Raw genomic sequence first — 21,161 nt, 5'->3', positions numbered from 1 at the left:
GGAAACTCTGCAACTCCTTAGGACTTACCTTTCCACCCCCACCCCCTGCAGGCACAGCTCCATGGACACTCAAGTTAACTGAAACCACACCACAAGGCACCTCACAGGCAGTTGTGTATGTCCTGAGGCATAGTAACCCAGATGGGCCTACACCACCCAGACTCAGTCTCTACCAAAACACAGGGTCACAGAGTTCCTCCTCAGAGGCACCCACCCAGATTCACATTTGATACTCTTGTTGACTCCAGTTCTTTAGGCCCTGGAGCTGGTGCCTGGGGGCTCTCTTCTGGGGTAAAGACCAGGAAAAAAGGGGCCCAGGCAGAATCTGGAACAGGTGATGGGATGTGCAAAGCTGGGCCTCCAGAACGGCTCCCAGGACAACTGGAGTGATCAGGGAATGTCTGGGACACCCCATTCCTTCAGCAGTGGACCCTGCTCCACCCTCAAAATCTGAATCTCCTTACAGCCCTGCCACTACTCAGCCTGGGACTTGGACTGAAACTCTATTGTCTAAATCTCAGTTTCTGCCTCCATTAAATGGGAATTAGAGTGTGTTCTGCCCATCTTCTGGGACATTGGTGGGTCAGGAACATGAGGAAAACTATAAGTCATAATGCTGTTACTGAAAGTTTGGTCCTTGTCCCTGATGCCAATTCAATAACGAGGACATGGCTTTGAGAAAAAGGAAAAATAAGTTTAATTGCTTTGCTAGCAAAGGAGAAACACAGAGGACTTCTGTCCCAGAGGCTGTGATTCTGCCCATCAAGGGTAACAGGATATTTTTTTTTTTTTTTTTTTTTTTTTGCAAAAAACCCCAATAAGGGCTGGGGAGATAGCTCAGTCGGTAGAGTGCTTGCCTTGTAAGCACAAGGCCCTGGGTTCAATCCCCAGCACCACCCCCCAAAAACAAAACAAAACAAAAAAACCCAATAACAGTTTCTTTTTTCTTTTTTAAAGAGTTGATTCGGAGGTCCCATTCCATGCATTTCCATGCATTTTGTGTTGGAGTTGTAATTCACCTGTTAATTTGGGAGATAGCCATTTCTGAGATCGCCTCATTTGTGCTATCCCCAAAGTCGGGATTACTTCGTTCCTGTGGTGGACGCATACTCAGAGACAGATAACTCTGCCTAGGATGGAGAAGAAAAGGTAACCCTGTTTCCCCTTTGAGATTGGGGAAGGGGAGAGGTTAGGGAGGTGAAGGGGGAGAGGAAGAGAAAGAATCCTTTTCAAAATAAGTTGTAGCAGCACAGCAAGGGCTACATTCAAAGTCTAAAGTGGACCACTATTTCAGTGTTACATGGTTCCAGGTTCCTAGACCCAGCTGGGGCCCAGGCCTCCTTTCCCAAGGGTAAGGACCTTGGCTTGAATTTCTAGAGAGAGCAGTATGAGAGTCAAGATGCTGACTCAGCTAGTTCCAGGAATCCTGCTGGCTCACCACCCCAGCTGTGGTCAAAGGAAGAGTGCAGAGAGTAGGCATAGAGCAGGGAGATATATTGTTTTCTTTGTTTTGTTTTCTTGATACGAGGAATTGAACCCAGGGGTGCTTAACCTCTGAGACATTCCCAGCTCTTTTTATTTCTTGAGACAGGACCTTGCTAAGTTTCTTAGGGCCTTGCTAAATTGCTAAGGTTGGTCTGGAACTTGAGATCTTCCTGCCTCAGCCTCCGGAGACACTGGGATTCTGGTGTGTGCCATCAAGCCTGGCAGGAGACATGTTCTGAGAGCAGCACAGTTGCATGGAGTAAATACATAGGTGTGGCCACAAGGTGGCTGCCTATGGTTTCCTTGATTTTCTTTCCCTCTTGATGAATCTGAGGACCTGGGCTGTCCCTGTTCCAAATGCCCTTCATAGCTCATTCATATTTCCAGCCAAGCCTGCTCTTTCACACCTCTCAGGAGTTCTAGTGATGTCTATTTGGCCCTTTCTAGAAGGGACATCAGCAGAAACACCAAGGTCTGTCCTTCCAGTCCCCCGAACACCTTTTGAAGACAAGAGTCAAGATCACTGGCTTTTATTTCAGAGAAAGACTGTGTCCCTCCCAGGCTCCAGTGCACTGGAGTGGAGGAGGAAAGAGTAGCAGCACCTCCCTGCCCTCTGGCAGCCTGCAGAAAGAAATGGGAAAGGTCCAGAGGCTGTCCCAGCGTCTCTATAAGCGACAGGAGTAGTGGAGGACTAGAGCTCTTCCCTTGTGGCTGTCTCCTTGTCCAAGCAGGCCCCTTGGGAGCCCCCACATAGCAGTGCCTCCAGAGCTCCTTGGCCTTGTTGGTGGGCTTTGTAGATCTGGTCTTCTCCAAACTCTCCCAGGTAGTGAAAGCATGTTGCAGAGAGCCTATGGGAGCCCAGCAGGAGACTTGGACTCTGCCCAGCCCACAAGGAAGTGGTGGGCAAACCAGGGTCCGGACACTCCATCCCATCCTCAACCCCATCATCACCTGTTGGGCCAGGGGCCTCCTGTGATCATCACACTGATGCTTGGCTCTGGCCCCTTGCTAAGACCTGGGCCAGTGAGATGTTTCACCTGGTTCACTTCTCGGACGCCATAGCTGGTGGCAGTTGGAAGGGGAAGGATATACGATTGGTGGGAGTCCAACCAGGGTGAGATACCTGTTTCCACACTAGAATGGACACCCTGGGCATTTGAGCTGAGAGGGAAAACTCTGGCCCAAGGCTGCACACAGACCTTCTGCTGGTCATTTGCTCTTGCACTTGCTCCCAGTCCAGAGCACAGACTTCATGGCAGCCAGCCCCCTCCCTCAGGCCAAAGTATGGGTGTTGTGGGAGTGGGAGTGGGGGATCTGCACCTCCAAGCCCTGCTCCTGAAGGAGGGAGGCAGGGGCCCACTTGACAACTCACTCCTGCCAGTTCTGGGAGCAGCTTCGGTCCAAGATGTCTGTGTATACCGACTCACTCAGCTCCTGTTGCCCCCTGGAGTCTGGAGTATGAAGCTTGGCCTCTGCCTTTGCCAGATGATGCCACATCTAGAACATGGAGGGGCTATGAGCCAGGGGATTGGGTCTGTCGGTCAGGGGTAGGGAGGAGGGAAACCCAAGTCTCTGGGGATGATGTGGCAAGGGAGCCGTTTGAGCAGGAAGCACCTGTGAAGCAGGCTTCAGGACTTATCCCCCAGGTCCCCAAAGCTGGGACTGGGCCAATGGAGATAGCATCCACTTCCCTGGAATGGGGTTGGAAATACTGAAATGGAAGTTTAGGCCCAAGCACTGTCCCCACCACCTGGGACACATCTGCCCAGTAGCAAATGCCATTTTAAACCATGTGAATAAGGAAAGCAAAACAAAACAAAACAAAACAAAACAAAAACAACAACAACAAAAAAACCAAAACCAACCAAAAACCAAACAAACCTTACATATATTCATAAGCTGTGTGCATGAACGCAGACACACACAGGTATGCTCAACAGGGGCAAGTGTGCACTGAGATACACAAACTCGTACGTGTATGCACTCAACGTATGTACCCCACATGCACATATACAAGGCACCCTATGGATTTGGAGAGGGAGTGAGACCTGAGGGTGGGTCTGAAAGGGAGTCTAAGAAAACGAGTAATTCCCTGGGGGTCTCAAGATACTGCAGTGTGTCCCAGATTGTTTACTTTCTGATGGGCAGGCAGATGGGCACACTGAGGTTTCAGGTGAGGTAGGGACTGCAATCTTTTGGAAGGCTGGGCCTGGGAGTGATGTCTGATGGTGGGGGTTGAGGATTAAGGGTCAGTGGTGAAATTTGAGGTAGATAGAGGGGTCTGGGCAGGGACAGGGGGACTGCTGGAGGAGAGGGACTCACCTGGTAGGACACGGCCCTGCAGGCATCACAGCGCAGGTGAGCAGGCATGTGGGCTGAGTACTTCTCCTCCTCATCAAGCTGTGGGGCAGTGGCCGAAAGCGAGGCCTTGTCCCCAAAGCCCCCTGGGGCAGCCCAGGCTCCTAACAGCAGCAATAGTGGCAGTGATAGTTTCATGGCCTCCGGAGCCAGCTCAGTGAGCATGCACTGTGGTTGGGGTGCAGATGTACGCGCTCAAAGGTGCAGTGGGGAGTGCCTCTGTCCCAGACCAATGGGGAACTGACACCTTACCCCTCCCTCAGGGCCCTGGAGATGCCACGTGTGCTCATTCTCCGGAGGACCCTGGCTCTGGACAACTTGGCTCCATTTCATACATAGGAACCATGAGGCAAGTAAAGGGGCTGTGGCACAAAGGGGCTGCTAGCAACCTCATGCTGGGACCTGGTCACATGGCAGGCACTGTGCTGGGCACCTTGCATGAGGAAGTAGTTGATTACTGTCTTCCTTATTCTACCCCTGAGGACATGAGAGCTCACAGAGAAGTGACAAATCTCCCAGCTATAGAGGGGCATGCTGAGATTGGAATTCAAACCTGATTGACTCCCAAAGTCCACTGGCCCCACAGCCACAGATGAAGGTGGCCATGAGGGCAGTTGCCAGCCTAGGTGTCCCTCCCTGGGAGGCAAGTTCATCCAGGCAGGGAGGCCAGAGTGTGTGAAGGCATGTGTCCTTCCCCAGCCCTAGGTTCCCCTTAGCCAAGGTCAGACCTAGGCATGGAAGGGCACTGTGGAAGGTCTTCAGAGGCCGCAGTAGGAAATTAGGCACCTTAAACCAGTCATCATTTCAGCCATCATGGTTCATGGTCAGCCATTTATTGTACAACAGGATGATGTGAGGTGACCAGAGGTGGCCAGGGACCCAAGATTTTCCATGCCATCAGTGTCCCTGGCCAAGAGCTATCCAGGTTATTCTGACTCAAAGTTCACCTAGTCAGCTTCCAGTCCAGGGCAAGGGACAGGGACCACAGGGACATGGGCCCCAAGATCTGTAATGAGGAAGGCATCCATTCACATCCCTGACACTGCTTCTAATGGAAACTCTTCTTCCCAAAACCCATCACTTCACACCCCAATCCAGTAAGTCCCTGTCATTTCAGGCTCAGAACCACACACAGACCACCATGCACACACACACCTCCCGTCCAGCTCCTTTGGCCTTCTCAGAGGCTCCTAAAATCTCAGAGCAGTTGGAACACAGGTTCTGGGTCCTGTTCCTTCCTGTGCTATGACCATATAGCTCCTCTCTGGGCACTATTATCCCATCTGTGATATAAATTGAGAACTTTGTCCTCTCTGGTCTACCCCACACAGAGGGGCCATTCCTCCTACTGCCAGCCCAAACCCCCCTTCCAGACAGTCAGAAGGGTCAAAGCTTCCCCTGGAAGCCAACAGCCCAAACTCCTCTTGTAAGTCTTTTTTTTTTTTTTTTTTTTTTTTTTTTTTTTAATGTGCTGGGGATGGAACCTAGGGGCACTTAACCTTTAGTGCTCACCTACATTCCTAGCCTTTAAAAAAAAAAGTATGTATTTATTTATTTTGGCAGTGCTGGGGATTGAACCCAGGGCCTCAGTGCTCCCAAGGCAAGCACTCTACCAACTGAGCTATATCCCCAGCCCAAAATGTATTTATTTTGAGATAGGGTCTCACTAATTTACCAAGCTGGTCTTGAACTTGTGCACCCAGCTCTGTAAGTCCTTGGTGACTTATTTCACCTGCTCCTAACCGAGTGGAAATGGCTGATGCTTCCACCACTAAGATCAGCCAACTCAGCTCCCAGGGCTCTGAGGAGAAACCCGGAGTTCAGGGAAGGACGGAAGAACTAGGCCCCCTCTGAGGGCCATAGGCATCTGGACCTACCTCACCCCACCTTCTCACCCCCAATTCCAGGCTGACTCCCCATAGTCCCTCCCTCCATTGCTTCCTCACTCCACCTCCACCTGCTGCTTCCACAGTTCCCTTTCTCAGTTCCAACTTGGCCTGGGGCTGCACTAGCCACTTTCCCCCCAGCTGCCCAGGCCACAGCTCAGCTACTTTTCCAAAAAACAGACTTGATGACCAGAGTCCTTCCCCTTCATCTCAGACAGTGCCCACTGGACTGCTCCACATCAACTAGGTCCACTTTCAGAGAGGGACACAGCTTACCACCTCTGGAGATCACCCTGCTCCTGCAGTTCTCATTTCTGCTGCCCTTTGGAGAACACTCCTCTGGCTGGCTCCTCACATATTTGCTTGCCTGCATAAACACATACATAAACATACCACACCCAGGGAATGCTTGGGAAAGGGACATACATTTTCATTGGGGGTAGCAAGTAGTTAGCTACCTCCTGAGCTCCAGCTCCATCAACCTGGGGTCTCACATACATTCTCTGAAGATTACTTCTGGCCTGAAGACTGACTGGGACAGACCAAAAAAGGTGATGGGAAGAAAAGACAGGGAGCTAGAAGCCAGAACCTCTAGGCCATTTAAGGGGGCTCAACTCCATGGGGCTTGGGCCCTAAGGCCTCACAAAGGGAACACTGAACCCTTGCTAGGTTGTGTGGGATCCGAACTGGCAGGAGGGGCACAGAGGAGCAGAGGTGGAGCAGGGCTGGGAGTCCCGCTCATGGGGAGGTAGTACATCCCGTCCAGGGGTCCTGCCTCAGAGGCCCAGGGCAGCTGGGAGCTGCCAAGGGCTGGCAGGCCCGGGGATGGAGGGAGTGAGAGGCCAGGAATAGGCCCATAGGCAGGCGGGTAGAGGCCAGGCCCCAGGGCCAGCGGAGTGTAGATATGGCGGGGCTGCCTTGGGGAGGAGTGCGGCAGCAGCACCTCCACGTACTGCCCGCTCTCGGGGTCGAAGAGAAGCCGCAGCCTCGGCTGCCGAGGCGCCTCCACAAAGTAATAGCGGCCGGTCTCTGGGTCCACCAGGACCTTTCCTGGGTGCGTGGCTCCCAGAGGCCTACGCACTCCCTGGGAGAGGCCTTGGGACCGGTCTGTGGGAGGTGCGGAGGCAGCGCGGGGCTGGGGCGGAGCCGTCATGCTGGCCAACGCCTGGGACTCCCGCAGAGGGGGGGAAGCCGCAGGTTCGGGGTTCGCAGCGGGTGCCTCTAGTTTGGGTGCTATCCCAGGGCTCGAGTTAGGGCACGCCTGAGGGGAGCAGGGGCTGGATGGTCGGGTCGCTGAGGGCCCGATAGAGGACCGCTGGGGGGAGGTGCGAGCGCCGCCGAGGGGGCTGGTCCGACCCTCGCCGTCTGGAACCAGGCGCTGTGCTTCCGCATCCCGATTCTCTCCGCGCAGACTGTGGACCAGGACTCTGGAGATCCTCTCTGGCGGCCCGCCCAAGGCCAGGGCACCAGGCAGGCGGATTTCGGTGCGCGCGAAGGGTTTTGCGGTGCTGTTCTCTGCCCTCCGCCGCAAGACCCCGTTGGGCTGCGAGGCGTCCCGTGGGACTCTGTCAAGGGATGGCTCAGGGGACTCGTAGGGGTGCTGCACGACTGGCAGGAAATCCTTGAGAAAAACGGAAGTGTAGTGAGCCGGGGCGGGGGACCCCAGCACCTGAAGCTCTGGCATCTTGGATGCGTCGCCCTCCTCCCCGCCAGAATCCGAAGGAGGCCCAGGTAGCCCTGAGCCTGGGCTTCCGGATGGGAAGCTTGGAGCGTAAGTGGTCTTCACTATCTTGCGCACATCTCTCGGCCGCGGAATGGTCACGCGGGAGCGTCCAGAGGCCACTTCGGAGCACAAACCTGGGCGAACATCGGCGTCCAGGGACCCCACGACGTAACTGCGGGGCGGCTCAAAGGCATCTGTCTTTTGCGACGGTTCACTGCCTGTGACGACGAGATTCGGACTCTTCCGCGTGGGGGTACTCTGCACCTCTGTTAGTTCTGGAGTCCCGGGTGCGGCTGGTGTAGAAGTTGCCAACTCCTCAGCTACGCCATTCATAGCTTCCCGCGTAAACGCTATGGATGAGCCCTGGGCCATGGGAACCCATGTCTCTTGGGGCGATGGGCTCCGTGTTCCAACAGGACGATCTGTTGCCTCCCACGGGAACAGGGTCAACGGAGACCGGCTTGTACCCCGCCCTACAGCCTCCCCGACTGCCGGTTGCGGAGCCTCGTGGGAAGGAACTTCGGGGGATGAGCTCCTTACTCCAGCAGCACCTTGATTCCACTGGGAAAGAGTTGGAGGGGAAGGGGTCCTCCTGCTGGAAGTTTCCTCCACAGAGGGAGTCCGATTTTCCCACGCAGAGGATGCTTCAGGCAAGGACGGACTACTCACCCTCCGTACAGTCCGATCCCATGGGAAGGGGTAGTGAGGACCCCTCTCGGTCCCATTTGGAGCCTGCCACGATGGAGAGGGGCTCCTTGGCCTCACAGACCTGCTGGGAATCTCCGAGGGGACTCTAGACTTAAAAGATGGACTGTGTGCCCTAGGGAAGGTTCGATTCGGAGACTCTCGTGGGAACCGAGTCTTGGGTTCCTGATTGCGTGCCTCCGAGATCTTTTCCTCCGACTGCAGGAAGATACTGGAACTAACCGGACCCAGCGGCTCGGTCCCGGGCGTGGGCTTGTCGCGCCGAATCGCGCGCTCACGTAGGCTGGGCCAAGGCCGTGGGGCTCTCACGCGTGCCGAATTATCTTGATCGTGGAGTAGCCGAGACCTAGACTCTTCCAGGACCATGTGGGTGCTGCCGCACGTTTCCCGAGTCCTAGGTTCTGGCCGCTCGGTGAGCCGAAAGGTGGCGCTGCTCGAGGCCGGGGCGGGTGGGGTCCAGTTTTCTGGCCAGTGCTGTCTGCACTAGGCCCGCAGCCGCCTGCAGGCGGCCATTGACTCGTCTAGGGAGCCAGTGCGCAGGAACAGTTGGGGGCGCGGCGCGTCGGCAGCTCGCGAGGGACTCCGGGGCCGGGGGGCGAAGCTCGATCTGCCGTTTCGGCACGGTCCGGGACCTGCCTGGAGCGGTGGGCTCCTCCTCCAGCGCCCACCTCCACACACTCGAACTGCGCTGAGGCCACAGGACTCGGCCCGCGAGGGCTCGGCCCTCGGGGGCCGCAGCTCCAGATAGGTGGCCCATCGGGAACCACTGTCTGGGGACTGGGGCTGTGGTGGAAATAGGGGAAGGGGAGACACTGGCTCCGGCAGCGACAGGTTGCTGAAAGTCGGCGCCGTGAGCTGTTGCACCTCGCAGTCCTCGGCGTCCGAGTGGCTCAACAGAGGCCTGGCGCCGAAGATGACTTCCATCTCCCCCGACGGCAGCATGCGCAGCTGGGGCTGGGGTGGCGGCGGGCCGGAGCCCGGACCTCGGTGGAAACCCGAGCCGGACCAGATCTGCTGGCTGCTATTCTGGGCGCTGACGGACAGGAGAGGCTGCGCGCCCACCCCCCGCCTAGGGGCCACGCAGGGCCAGTTCTCCTGGTCTTCTGCGTCCGGCCCAACGTCCGGGGGCTCTGGAGAATCCGGAGCTGTGTGGTAGGAGCCAGACGAACCCGAGGAATCCTGGCGACGCGCGGGGGGCCGCGGGCAACCACCTCGGGAGCCCAGGCAGCTCTTGCGGGACGAGCGCGGTCAGCATGGTGGGCCGGACACCGCGCACTACCTCCCTCTCAGTGCCTCTGCTGGTGGCGCCGGTACTGTCCCCGCCCCGCCGGAGGATGCGATGGGGTCAAAGCGCCTTAAAGCGGCCGCGTCCACTAGCAAGTCAGCGGCGTTGGCAGCAGGAGAGAAGTGAGCCTCAAGCCCCTATGCCAAACCTACCCCCTTCTCCAGCACTGGCTGAGCGCCTGGGGTGGGACTTCACGGTTTTGGCTGACAGGTGAGAGGAAGGTAGGCCCAACTTTGGAAACTTTGGAGCAGGCAGCTAGATCCAACTCCACCTATTACAGGTGAGGAAATGGGCCCAGTAGGGGCTTGCCTAAGGTCAAGTCTCTGGTGTGCAGTGTGAGCCATTCAAGGTGAGCCAGGAAACCAGACCATCAGGCCAGGGAACTCCGTCTTGCTATTTCCACCTCCCCTTAGACCCCAACACCTTAATTTTGCAGGCAACCTTCCTCCAGTCCCTGAGCCCTCTCATGGCTTGCCCTGTTAGAGCTCATGAACTTCAACCATCATCCTGTCCCAATAACCTTCCACAGTGTGTGGAGCATCGTGAAAGACCTCTCCCCAACTCCAACAAAAGTTGCGCTGGGGCCTCAGGAAGGTCCTGACCCTAGCAAGACACAGTGCCTTTAGTGCAGCATTGGAAGGGGATGGAATGGACACTTTACTTTTCATAAGCTGCCTTAGCACCCAGAAGACACCCTGGCTATGCCCTTGGGAACAGATGTGTGACCCCTCTAAAACCCCCACAACCGTTGGTCCTACCGTAGGGACAGGCACTGGTGGGGGAGTTGCCACCCACCTGTCATTATTCTGTGCAATGGGCACCACTTGCCCTTCAATTCTGCCATCAAGGTCTTGCCATGACTCAGGCCCAGCTGACCCTGGATCAAGAGCTCTGGATGTGCATTCACCCTCATACTGACCCAGAAGAGGCAACACTTGACAAATCTGACACCAGCCTCATGGGTTGCCCTGCCTGGGTATCCCCTTAAGTCACTTAGGGCACACTCAGTGATGGCTTTCTGAAGCTAGCCTGTCTGTGCATCCAGTCCTACCAAACAATCCAAGCCATCCAAGCAAGCAGTTGCTCCTTCTTAGACTATTTCCCACTTTTAAAAAGATGCAGTTAACGTGTAGAGCATTGCCTAGCATGTGTGAGACCCCTGGGTTCAATCCCCAGTATTTAAAGAAAAAAAAAAAAAAGATGCAGCATTGTTTCCCCTCATCATTTTGTGAGGACTGATGAGCTTGTTTTGGGGGAGTAGGTATTAGAGAATGCAACTGTGATTCACAGGTATGATATTCTCATTAAGTGATAGCAATTGGGTTTCTCAGATTTTGTTGGTAGTCCTGGAACTTGCTGTCTCTGAAGTCTCTGGTCAGGGCTTCTTATGCACAGTTATATTTAAGGAGTACTGAGAGTGGGGTGAGCTGTTGCTGTGGTAACCAGGGCTGTTTCTATATATAGGAAAGGATTAAAACCAAAAGGGATGGTGCCAACTAGTGAGGACCCAGCTCCCCCACTTCCGTGGCTACAAGCCACGACTCCCATGGACCCCCACCCCTACCTTATTCTCAGGAGTTGGAGGATTGAGGAACATCTCCTTTCTGAGACCAGAAGTGGCCTGGCAGGTGGTGGTCCAACGCATAGCCCCACCCAATTCCTGTTGGACTACAGGTCACCAAGGCCTGGGAGGCAGAGGGGCATAAGTGACTGCTGCCTTTTCCCCTACTCCTTTCCTGGAGGTCAGGCCTGGGGTAACTGGACCCCACAAGAATGTAAAAGGAAGGGTTGGGGATCCCCCAGAGCAGAGAAGGCAGAGGTGGGCATTAAGGTCAGAGATCAGGAAGGTGACCACCATTTTTATTTTCTCCCTGAGACGCTGGTGCCTGCGGGCTGACGCATTCCTGAAGTTTCTTATGCTTCTGGTCCAGCACCTGGGCCATGTAGTTCTCCTGCTGCTTCTGGATCCGGAAGTCAGACATGTGTGATTCCTGCAACGGAGCCAGCTGGCTGGTCGTGGGCTGCAGACAGCCAGGGTAGGGGCCAGAGGTCAGGCTCCCCACTTTCCATCAACAACCCCAGCCTGGCCCAGGCCCCTCACCTGAATATCTGTTTTTGCTGGCAGATAACTTGCTGCAACTCCTTAATCTCATTCTCTTTGCCATTAAGTATATCTTCTTGCTTTATAATGTGAGACTCAATTTCTGTGGGGGAGAGAGGCAGGGAGGAGGCGTGGTTCCCATCCCAAGGACCCCTTCATGAGCTAAGTTTCTCATGGGACTTTTTAGTACTTGGTTTCCACCCCTGCTCCCAACCCAGGGCCTCTCTGGGAACATTTGCTAATACCTTAGTAGGAATGAGTTTATTATGGAGTCTTGGGATGAGGGACAATGTCTGATGATTGTATTAGTGACTTCACAATCTATTCTGTACCTCACCCAGATGAGGCAGGTGAAGGTCCTTGGAGAAATGAGTAATCCTTCCTAAAGGAAGGAGGGTGAATGGCTTCTGTTCTCATTCCTGCAGGTTTTTAACAGATGTCATCTCCTTGGTGAGACCCCTTCTAAGGCTAAAATTACAACCATTCCTAATACTACCTATCCCCTTTTCCTGCTGTATTTTTTGCCTTAGCATCTATCATACCATATAGTTCATTCATTTTTTTTCTCTCACTAAACATATAAAGTCCACAAGGACAGGGATTTTTGTGTTATTCACTGCTTTATCCTTGAGGCTTAAAACAGTATCTGGCATATAGTATGTACATACTAAGTATATTTATAGAATGAATGAACAGGACATCCCATGGGGTGCTAGGACTTAGAAATATCATCTAGTGCACCCATTTCATTCCAAATGACCCACTGAGGACTAGGGATACAGCTCAGTGAGGTTTCTATCCCTAGTACTAAAGAAAAAAAAGACTTCCACAACTTCCCAAGTGGGGTACCCAGTGGGAGGGCTGACTAGATGCCTAGTACTATGCTAGGGTTTCATGGGTAATGGGAGAAGGTGGGATCCCTGTCCTCATGAGACAACTGCTTAAAAGGAGCATTAAGACCCAGAAGCTGGGTTGGGGATATAGCTCAGTTGGTAGAGTGCTTACCTTGCAAGCACAAGGCCCTGGGTTCAATCCCCAGCACCACAGGGGGGTGGGGGAAGGGGGTCAGGAACTGATCAGAGAACAGGACAAGGCTACATTCCATAATGCATCCTATCAATGAGGGCAATGTTACCACTTTGGGCCAGTTGTCTCCCTTTTTCAGATGTGTTTCTTCATCTATAAGTTGGTAATAGAGATAGCCCCTATTGTACAGTGGGGTGGGGAGGATCCAGTGAGATAATGGTGACAAATTAAGTATACATTAGATCAAGGATGATTTTTGTTGTTTTGGGTCAAAATCCAAGGAGGCTACAGGGATGTGGGGATGCTTTACTTATGTAATAGCCCTTCGTGGAGCACTGGAAAATTTGGATTTCACACCGGAAAAAAAAATCCCACTTGCCTTCAGATGTTGGGACAGGATTAACTAGAACACAGTCTCTGACAGTACAAAAATGCCGATACATTTAGGTGTTTCGGGAGAGAAGATCCGGTACCAAGTGAAGGTACAGCATGGAAAAGAGGAGAGAATAAAATGGTGGGAGGGCGAGAATAAAATGAGCTCACTGGGTTGATGGGACCAGGACGACTGAATCTTCCTCCCAAGGTCAACCAGCTCCAGATTAATTGCTAATTAAGTTGTTTTGGGAATAAAGATTGTAAATTTGTGTGACTCTTAAAATAAGTTTGTAGGACCCAATGGGAATGGTTAGAAAATCCCTTTGAGGGGCTGGAGTTGTGGCTCAGTGGTAGAGCGCTTGCCTAGCATGTGTGAGGCACTGGGTTTGATTCTCAGTACTGCATATGAACAAATAAAGGTCCATTGACAACTAAAAAAATATTAAAAAAAAAAAAAGAAAAGAAAACCCCTTTGATAAGAATAAAGAGCTACGTTAAGTGTAAAAATCAAACAAACTACACAAGGGGAAGTGGTGGGGGTGGGAGAGGGTCAGGGTTCATACTAGACTGAGTCAGGCAAGGTGTATGACCCACTGGAGGGATTCAGGACGCTCTGGGGGCAGGCAGCCAGAGCCTGTCCCTGTGGCACAAATGAGCAAATAACGAGTTAATCGGTGGCTTAGGCTGATCTCAGTTGGAAGGAAATGCCCTAGAGGAAGGATGTTTCTGGCTGTACTGGGAGAGAACTCCATGTTCCTTTGGGGGAAGAAGGGGAGATGCCCAGTGGAGAAAAGTACAAAGGTACCTATAACCTTTGTATGAAGGCAGAGACTTGTTGGGCCCAGGAGGCCCTGTCGGGTTGCAATGCTCAAGCAACACTGAGGCCTTTCAGCCTGCTTGACCAGATCAAGATGGCAGCCTGCTGGCATTTTCCATTGAGAATTCTTATAGGAGAGACAGAGGTTGAAGTGGTGTGTGAGGGGTACATGAGGTTCTAAGTGGGGTACCCATAGGGAGAAACCATGACCCTCTTTTTGGGCTTGGGCTGATTCCAGCCTATTTGAGATCTGCTACAGATGTTGCATATGGAATTTATACCCACTTCTTAAGCTAGGTAAGAGGAGCTCAGCATTCCAGGAAAATGAAGGAGGTTCCCAAAGAACACTGGGTAGCTGACTTTGAAAGTACCCCTTAACTCACAGCACCCACTGAGCCAGCAAGTGGCTGTAGGCATGTGTGTAGAGCAGAGTTGATAACGGTGGCCCAGACATATTTTACTTGGTTCCCACAATATTTTTTAAATCTTTAAATCAGTTGCAAACACTTAAAAAAAAGTAAAAAAAGTTTTCATTAAAACTTGATTTCAGGGCTGGGGTTTTGGCTTGGTGGTTACAGCGCTGGTCTAGCATGTGTGAGGTACTGGGTTTGATTCTCAGCACTGCATATAAATAAATTTATACAATAAATGTCTATCAATAACTAAAACAAACAAAAAAAAAACTTGGTTTCAGTCAGGAGTGGTGGTGCAGGCCTATAATCCCAGCAACTCAGTAAGACCTAGTCTCAAAATAAAAAAATGAAAAGGGCTTGGGGTATGGCTATGTGGTTAAGCACCCCTGGCAACCCTTAGTACCACAAACCCCCACAAAACTTGGTTTCAGCTGGGCATGGTGGGACAGACCTGTTAATCCCAGCAACTTGGGAGGCTGAGGCAGTAGAATCACAAGTTCGAAGCCAGCCTCAGCAACTCCGCAAGGCCTTGAGTAATTCAGTGAGACCCTATCTCAAAATAAAAGAAAATATAAATAAGGGCTGGGGATGTTACTCAGTGGTAAAGCAACCTGGGTTCAATCTCTGGTACCAAGAAAACAAAACTTGGTTTCTAGCTTTTTTTTCCTTCTTGGTACTAGGGGTTGAATCTAGGGGCAACTTTACCATTGGGTTACATCCCCAGCCCTTTTTATTTTTTAATTTTAACAGAGGGTTTCACCAGGTGTGGTGGCACATATCTGTAATCCCAGTGCCTCAGGAGGCAGAGGCAGGAGGATCATGAGGTCAAAGGCAGTCTCAGCAATTTAGCAAGGCCCTAAGCAACTTAATGAGACTGTCTCAAAATAAAATGTAAAAAGAGCTGGGGTGGGCGGGGGCTGTGGCTCAGTGGTAGAGCAATTGCCTAGCATGTGTGAAGCACTGGGTTTGATTTTCAGCACCACATATAAATAAATAAAATAAAGGTTCACTGACAACTAAAAATAAAATCAAAAAAAACAAACAAACAAAAAACTAACTCGATTAAGAAAAAAAAAAAGAGGGCTGGGGATATGGCTCAGTTGGTAGAGTGCCTGCCTTGCAAGCACAAGGCCCTGGATTCAATCCCCAGCACCGCCAAAAAAAAAGAGCTAAGGATGTGGCTCCGTGGTTATAAGCATCCCTGGTTTCAATCTGTGGTACCAAATAATAAAAAGTAAATAACATAAATAATTAAGAGAGGGTCTCGCTAAGTTGCTGAGGCTGGCTTTGAACTTCTGATCCTCCTATCTCAGCCTCCCAAATGCTGGGATTACAGATATGTGCCACCATGCCCGGGCTCTAGCTTCTTTTTAAAGATCTGACAATTCGTGCTCCCTTCAGCAGCACTAAAATTGGAACGATACAGAGAAGATTAGCATGGACCCCTGTGCAAGGATGACATGCAAATTTGTGAAATATTCCATATTTTAACAACAACAACAAAAAAATCTGTCAATCCTGGGGACCCCCCATTCGCACAGGGGAGGGGTTAAACCCATGTGAGGGAGCATGGCTCTCCATGTCACCACAATCCCACTCCTCCCTACTGAGTGTCTGACCCTGAGACTACCAGTCAGCTCCCCAATAGGACTGTCTCGCCCTGTTGTTTCTCTTGTAGCAGGGTTATGAGTAAAGTACACTATTTCTGGAACTCATCCAAAGTGGGAAAACAAAAGGTGGACTAAGAAGGTTGTATGTTTCAAGAAAAGTGGGAGCGAGCCCGTTCTTTTATGGCCAAGAAGAATATTGTACACCAACTGCTTCCCTCATTTCCGTGGCCTGCCTGGTCCCTGAAGGCCTTTTCGAAGGTATGGCCCGCCTGGGCCTGCCTGTATCCTCAGCCGGGGACAGAAGTTGGGGTGCAACCCTGTTTTTGACACAGGCACTGGGCTGTTAGGAAAGAGCCCATGTATGATAGCGTGGTGGGGAGCACGAACCTCCCGCCTACCATTGCACTTGGTGATGAGCTGGTCCTTCTTGCTGGACTCCTGCAGGACTCTGCTCTTGACGCTGGAGAGCCTGTTGTGGGGAGGATAAAACCAGGCAGTGGGCAGGGCAGCAGACAATGGGATCCCCCACTCTCCAGAGCCCTTCCTGAGGCCCACTCACGCTTTTTCAAAGGCCAGCTTCTCTTTCTCCAGCTGCTTGGACAATACCTCCACCTCTCCAAGGGCAAACTGCAATTTCTCCTCTTCCTTGGCCAGGAGGACCTTGGTCTTAGCATGGGCAGCTTTCTCTTCCTGCAGGAGCAGCAGCAGTCACCTCACTACCCCAAGCCTCTTTGGGTTTCTTAGGTTCCATTAAGCAGCCCCCATTCTCAGAAGGACACAAAGAAGCCAGGGTATAGAAAGATTCTGGCTTCACTATGGGGGCTGGAGGTTCTCAAAAGCCAATACTCAATAACTCTGCCCAACCACAGGGTTCCTGGGAAATGGAGATTAGGAGCCTGCAGAGGCATTACTTACCACCAGCTTCTTCTCCACTGCCTGGAACTCTTCTTTACTGACAAAATTTTCGTCCTGGAGAACCATCTGCACAGAGCCTGGCTCAGGGAGGGCCTGGGGGCTGGGGTACATAGGGTATCCTCTAGGACCAGGACAAAGGATGGATAATGGGATGATGCCAAGTCACCAAGGATGCCTTGGAGGGGAGAATCAATTCCACCCATTCACTGAATTCCTTCTTTAAGGTCCTGCCCTCAAGGAGCAATCAGGTCAAGAAGGGGATAGCCCATAGGTGTGTTTAATGCCATGTATGCTGTGATGGGAAAGCACAGGGGCTGTGGTGCCAATAGGGAATCCTGATCCAGCTTGGGGAAGGGTCAGAATTGCTTTTGAAGAAGTGATATGAGTCCTGAGATCTGATTGCTAAATAGGATGGGTCAGAAGAGGCAGAGAGAAAAGTGTTCCAGATGGTGGGAACACACATGCCAAAGCCAGCTGCCAAGAAAAAGATGTACCTTCAGGGAATGGAAGGTAATTCAGTGCCTAGAGCTACATACATTTTGTTGAAATAGGGTATTAAGGTAGCTAACAGAGCATGTCTCTCGCTTCTTCCTCCCACATCCAACTTCCCAGAAGGGAAGAAGCTGTCTAAGAATCATTAGAGTGAGAAACAGATGTGAAGCCAGTTTTATTTCTGAGATGGAGATGCATCCTGACATTCTTACCAAGATAGAAAAACAAAACCAGAAAAACCATGAACTGGCTAGCACTGGAAGTAAATTTGTGGCTCCATGCTTTGCACCTATTAGCTGGAATTTGAGAAGGCAAAACAAAGGGGTACACATACGGGTTGGAGGCCCTTGAGTCAACGTGGTCAAGGGCCAAATCTGTGCTAACTGCACTCATCATGGCACCGCATTTTGACACTGGAAAGGGAGGGGTGCCCATAATAGAAGAGATAATACAGTGTTCTCTCTGTGCATTTGAGGGTATTGGGAAGTCAGTGAGGTCGACTCCACTAAAAATGGAGAAACTGAGGCTCAGTGACTATTCACTATGTCCTGCAGCAATAACGAAGAGTGCAGAAAGTTGCTTAATTGAGGTTAAAATTCCCTGATAAATATTCAGGAAGGTCCCGCCCCCTCTTGTTCCCGCCTTCAGCCAAGTCTCATTCGGTCTCCTCCTTCCCAATGACGCCATTAGCAGTCTCTTAGCCACGCCCCTTTCATCGAAACAAGGCCTGGCCCCGCCCCCGCCAGTGTGGCGTCCAGTCCGGCCTCTACCCGAGTTCTTCCGCTGCGTACCACGTTCCTCAGCTGGTGAATCAGTTCCTCCTGAGATTCAATCACGTCCCGCAGTTGATCGAAGGCGAGACACACAGATCCTGACCCCCCCTGCGACCACCCGAGGGGCGTCGCCATCTTTCGCCCCCGCCAGCTCGTTGGAAATGGCTGCTGCAGGGCGCCTCACCACTGTCGCTCACCAATGAGAATGCGACGCCACAGAGCACTCTGGCAACGGGGGGCGGGGACTTCCTCTGTTAGTAGGGGTGGGTCCCGCCTCTTAAAGGAGCCGCCTGGGGTAGAGGAATTTTTTTTTTTTCTTTTTTTAGTTGGCAATGGACCTTTATTTAATTTATTTATATGTGGTGCTGAGAATAGAACCCAGTGCCTCCCACATGTCAAGCAAGCGCTCTGCCACTGAGCCACAACTTCAACTCTGATAACTCTTGAGACTTTGACTTTATAGGAAATTTGCTCATCTATTATATCTTCTGGTTCTCGTTCAGTTCTGAGGGACAGGCAGGACCTACTTCCTTTAAGTGTCATCTGAGTGGGCAACACTCAGACGCCAACATTGAGCCTTTTCCCAGACCTATTAAATTACAAAGTGGGGAAGCAAGAGTCAGTTTAAGCACCCCTGTGTGTTTAGCTTCACAGACCTTTTTCTCCTACCCTAATCTCCAAATTTTCCCTGTAGTATGAGCCTCCTGGAGCATACATAGTACTTAGGAGGGCAAAGCCTATGCAATGACGATAGAATGAGAAGACTTCACCCAGGACGAATACTCATACTGATATCCGGCTTTATGTGTGTGTGTGTGTGTTAGGGATTGAATTCAGGTCTTCGTGCATGCTAGGCAAGTGCTATACAACTAAGCTACATTTCTAGCTTGATATCAGGCTTTGGACAGTCACACTAGAGTCATGTGGGACCATGTCCAGGAGGGCCCTAAAGAGCCAAGAAAAGATTAAGAAGGCTGAAGTGGGGCTTGAAGGAAAAGAGCTCTAAAATGGAGGGAGGGAAGAACAAAGTGATCACACACATTTACCAAATCTCTACTGAAGGCTTGAAGGTTTTTTTTTGTTGTTGTTTGTTTGTTTTTTGTTTTTATTCCCCCCGAATAAGATGAGACTTGGGAAGGATCAGAGTTGATATAATTGAGTATTCGCTATTTCATGGCACTGTTGCACCTTTTTTTTTTTTTTTTCTTTTCTTTTTCCTGATACTGGAAATTGAACCCAGGGCTTTAGGCATACTAGTGCAGCAATCTACCACTGAGTTACATCTCCAGTCATCTGTTATGCTTTCTGAGTTTTATTTCATGTTGTCCCTGGAGAAAAGGTGTCTCCTAAAAAGGGTCTGAGGAGTTCCTAGAGGGAACTCCGCTCAGGACCAGTGGGGTTCTTGGCATATGTAATGGAAAAGAATTTTAGTATGTGCCAGTCAAAGGCAGAGACAGAGGTTTATTAAGAAAATAGATACAAATCAAAGAGAGAAAGGGCCATCACAAGAGAGAAGTTGCCTTTAGAGGGAATAGGAAGAAATATACCTATCAAGGTAGAATGCTGACCATCTCCAGAGAGTCTTATTTTTGGAGGTTCCCAGTTCTTTTTTTTTTTTTTTTTTTTTTGGTACCAGGGATTGAACCCAGGGATGCTTAACCACTGAACCACATCCCCAGACCTTTTTTGTAGTCTCACTGAGTGGCCTAGGGCCTCGCTGAGTTGCCTAGGGCCTTGCTAAGTTGCTGAGGCTGGCTTTGAACTCACAATTCTCCTGCCTCAGCCTCCCCAGCCACTGGGATTATAGGTGTTCACCACAGTGCCCAGCTTCCAGTTCTTCTTTTTTTTTTTAAGATTTGTTTTTAAAAATATTTTTAGTCATAGATGGACATAATACCTTTATTTGTTTATTTTTTTATGTGGTGTTGAGGATTGAACCAGTGCCTCACATGTGCTAGGCAAGTGCTCTACCACTGAGCCACAAACCCAGCCCCCCAGCTCTTCTTTTAAAGGAACTTGGTGAGGGGTGGGAAGGTATGTAGGAGTGATATCAGTCGGTGATCTCGTGATGGGTTCTGATTGTCTGGCTAGTTTCCAGAATCTCGAGTTGATGTGGCCTCCTTTATCTGGTCAATAGAGAATGCTGGAAAAGTCACCTAAATTTTAGGTTCCTCAAGATATCATATCTCTTTGCTTAATCTAATTATTGGAGGGTTAGTTAACAGTGCACAGGTAGATTTGTAGATTTCTCAGGAATTTGGTAGTACCAAGTCTGGAAAAGAGACAGCTTAGCAGGTAACAGGCCTGGAAAAGTATGGAGAAATTCTATTTTCTTGTCCTTCCTGTGTGTCTCCTTTTTACCATTTCTTATTTCTTCTATTCTACCTCAATGTGATACTCATAACTTTGTGACGCAAGTTATACTTTCCTCATTTTATAGATGAAATGGCAGCTCTGTGAGAATGAGTCTAGTAATGACTCCTGGACATGGTCACACAGGGTTCTAATGTGGCTAGTGTGACTCTCTAGAGCCTGGAGTCCGATATCAGGTTGGGGATGTAGCTCACTGGTACAGGGCTTCAAGATCAAAGCCCCGGATTCAGTTTTTACAACTTGGGGCTGCGGGGGTGGGTGTTGTGGAAACAGAACCTGATATCAGAGTATGAGGAATTGTCCTGGGTGAAGTTTTCTCATTTCCTTTTTCTATCTATCTTCATTGCATAGGCTTAGGCCTCCTAAGTACTATTGTGTTCAAGGAGGCTGGAGTCCCATTCTTCAAGGTCATCTAAGCTAGTAAATTGTGAAACAGGGTTCTGACATGGGCAGCTTAATTCCAGCATCCATGAGTTTAATCATGATGCTGTGCTGCTTTGTTTTTGGTATTAGGGGTTAAACCCAGGGGCACTTTACCACTGAGCTACACCTTCAGTTCTTTTTATTTTTTATTTTGAGACAGGGTCTTGCAAAGTTGCCAAGGGTCTTGCTAAACTGCTGAGGCTGGCTGCAAACTTGCAATCCTCCTATCTCAGCCTTCCTCCTGAGTCACTGGGTATACACGTGTGCATGTGCCACCATACCCTGCTCTGTGGGTGCATTTTTGTTGAACATAGTGAATAATAAAGTTATGGAATTTGATACCCCACAGAAAAGGAATGTTAAAAAGGAATTTGGAAATAATGGTAACAGTGTCAACAAAG

General features: G+C 50.8%; 3 protein-coding genes across 3 annotated transcripts; all 3 read right to left on the bottom strand.

Moving 5' to 3' along the window:
- Window positions 1-1,999: 1,999 nt before the first annotated feature.
- Window positions 2,000-4,516, bottom strand: MZB1 (marginal zone B and B1 cell specific protein). Its single transcript, XM_079143995.1, has 4 exons — window positions 3,808-4,516; window positions 2,858-2,982; window positions 2,437-2,547; window positions 2,000-2,333 (listed from the first exon to the last, which is right to left on the bottom strand). Exons 1-4 carry the CDS (start codon window positions 4,006-4,008, stop codon window positions 2,177-2,179), a joined length of 594 nt encoding a protein of 197 aa, XP_079000121.1. The 5' UTR covers window positions 4,009-4,516; the 3' UTR covers window positions 2,000-2,176.
- Window positions 4,517-4,659: 143 nt separating this feature from the next.
- On the bottom strand, window positions 4,660-10,551 carry PROB1 (proline rich basic protein 1). Its single transcript, XM_079143938.1, is given in 7 exon segments — window positions 4,660-8,604; window positions 8,606-8,667; window positions 8,670-8,751; window positions 8,753-8,821; window positions 8,823-8,865; window positions 8,867-9,354; window positions 9,356-10,551. Coding segments are annotated over 7 exon segments (3,036 nt in total). The 5' UTR covers window positions 9,413-10,551; the 3' UTR covers window positions 4,660-6,369.
- Window positions 10,552-11,147: 596 nt separating this feature from the next.
- Window positions 11,148-18,169, bottom strand: SPATA24 (spermatogenesis associated 24). The gene is given in 7 exon segments (XM_079143993.1): window positions 11,148-11,427; window positions 11,430-11,463; window positions 11,544-11,646; window positions 16,183-16,253; window positions 16,344-16,474; window positions 16,700-16,765; window positions 17,983-18,169. Coding segments are annotated over 7 exon segments (675 nt in total). The 5' UTR covers window positions 18,100-18,169; the 3' UTR covers window positions 11,148-11,274.
- Between the last annotated feature and the right edge of the window lie 2,992 nt (window positions 18,170-21,161).

Source organism: Sciurus vulgaris (assembly GCF_902686455.1).
Source record: "Sciurus vulgaris genome assembly, chromosome: 6".
In the NCBI taxonomy this organism is placed as follows: Eukaryota; Metazoa; Chordata; class Mammalia; order Rodentia; family Sciuridae; genus Sciurus; species Sciurus vulgaris.
Note: the sequence above shows the minus strand (reverse complement) of the source record. Positions and strands in the feature narration are given on the sequence as shown.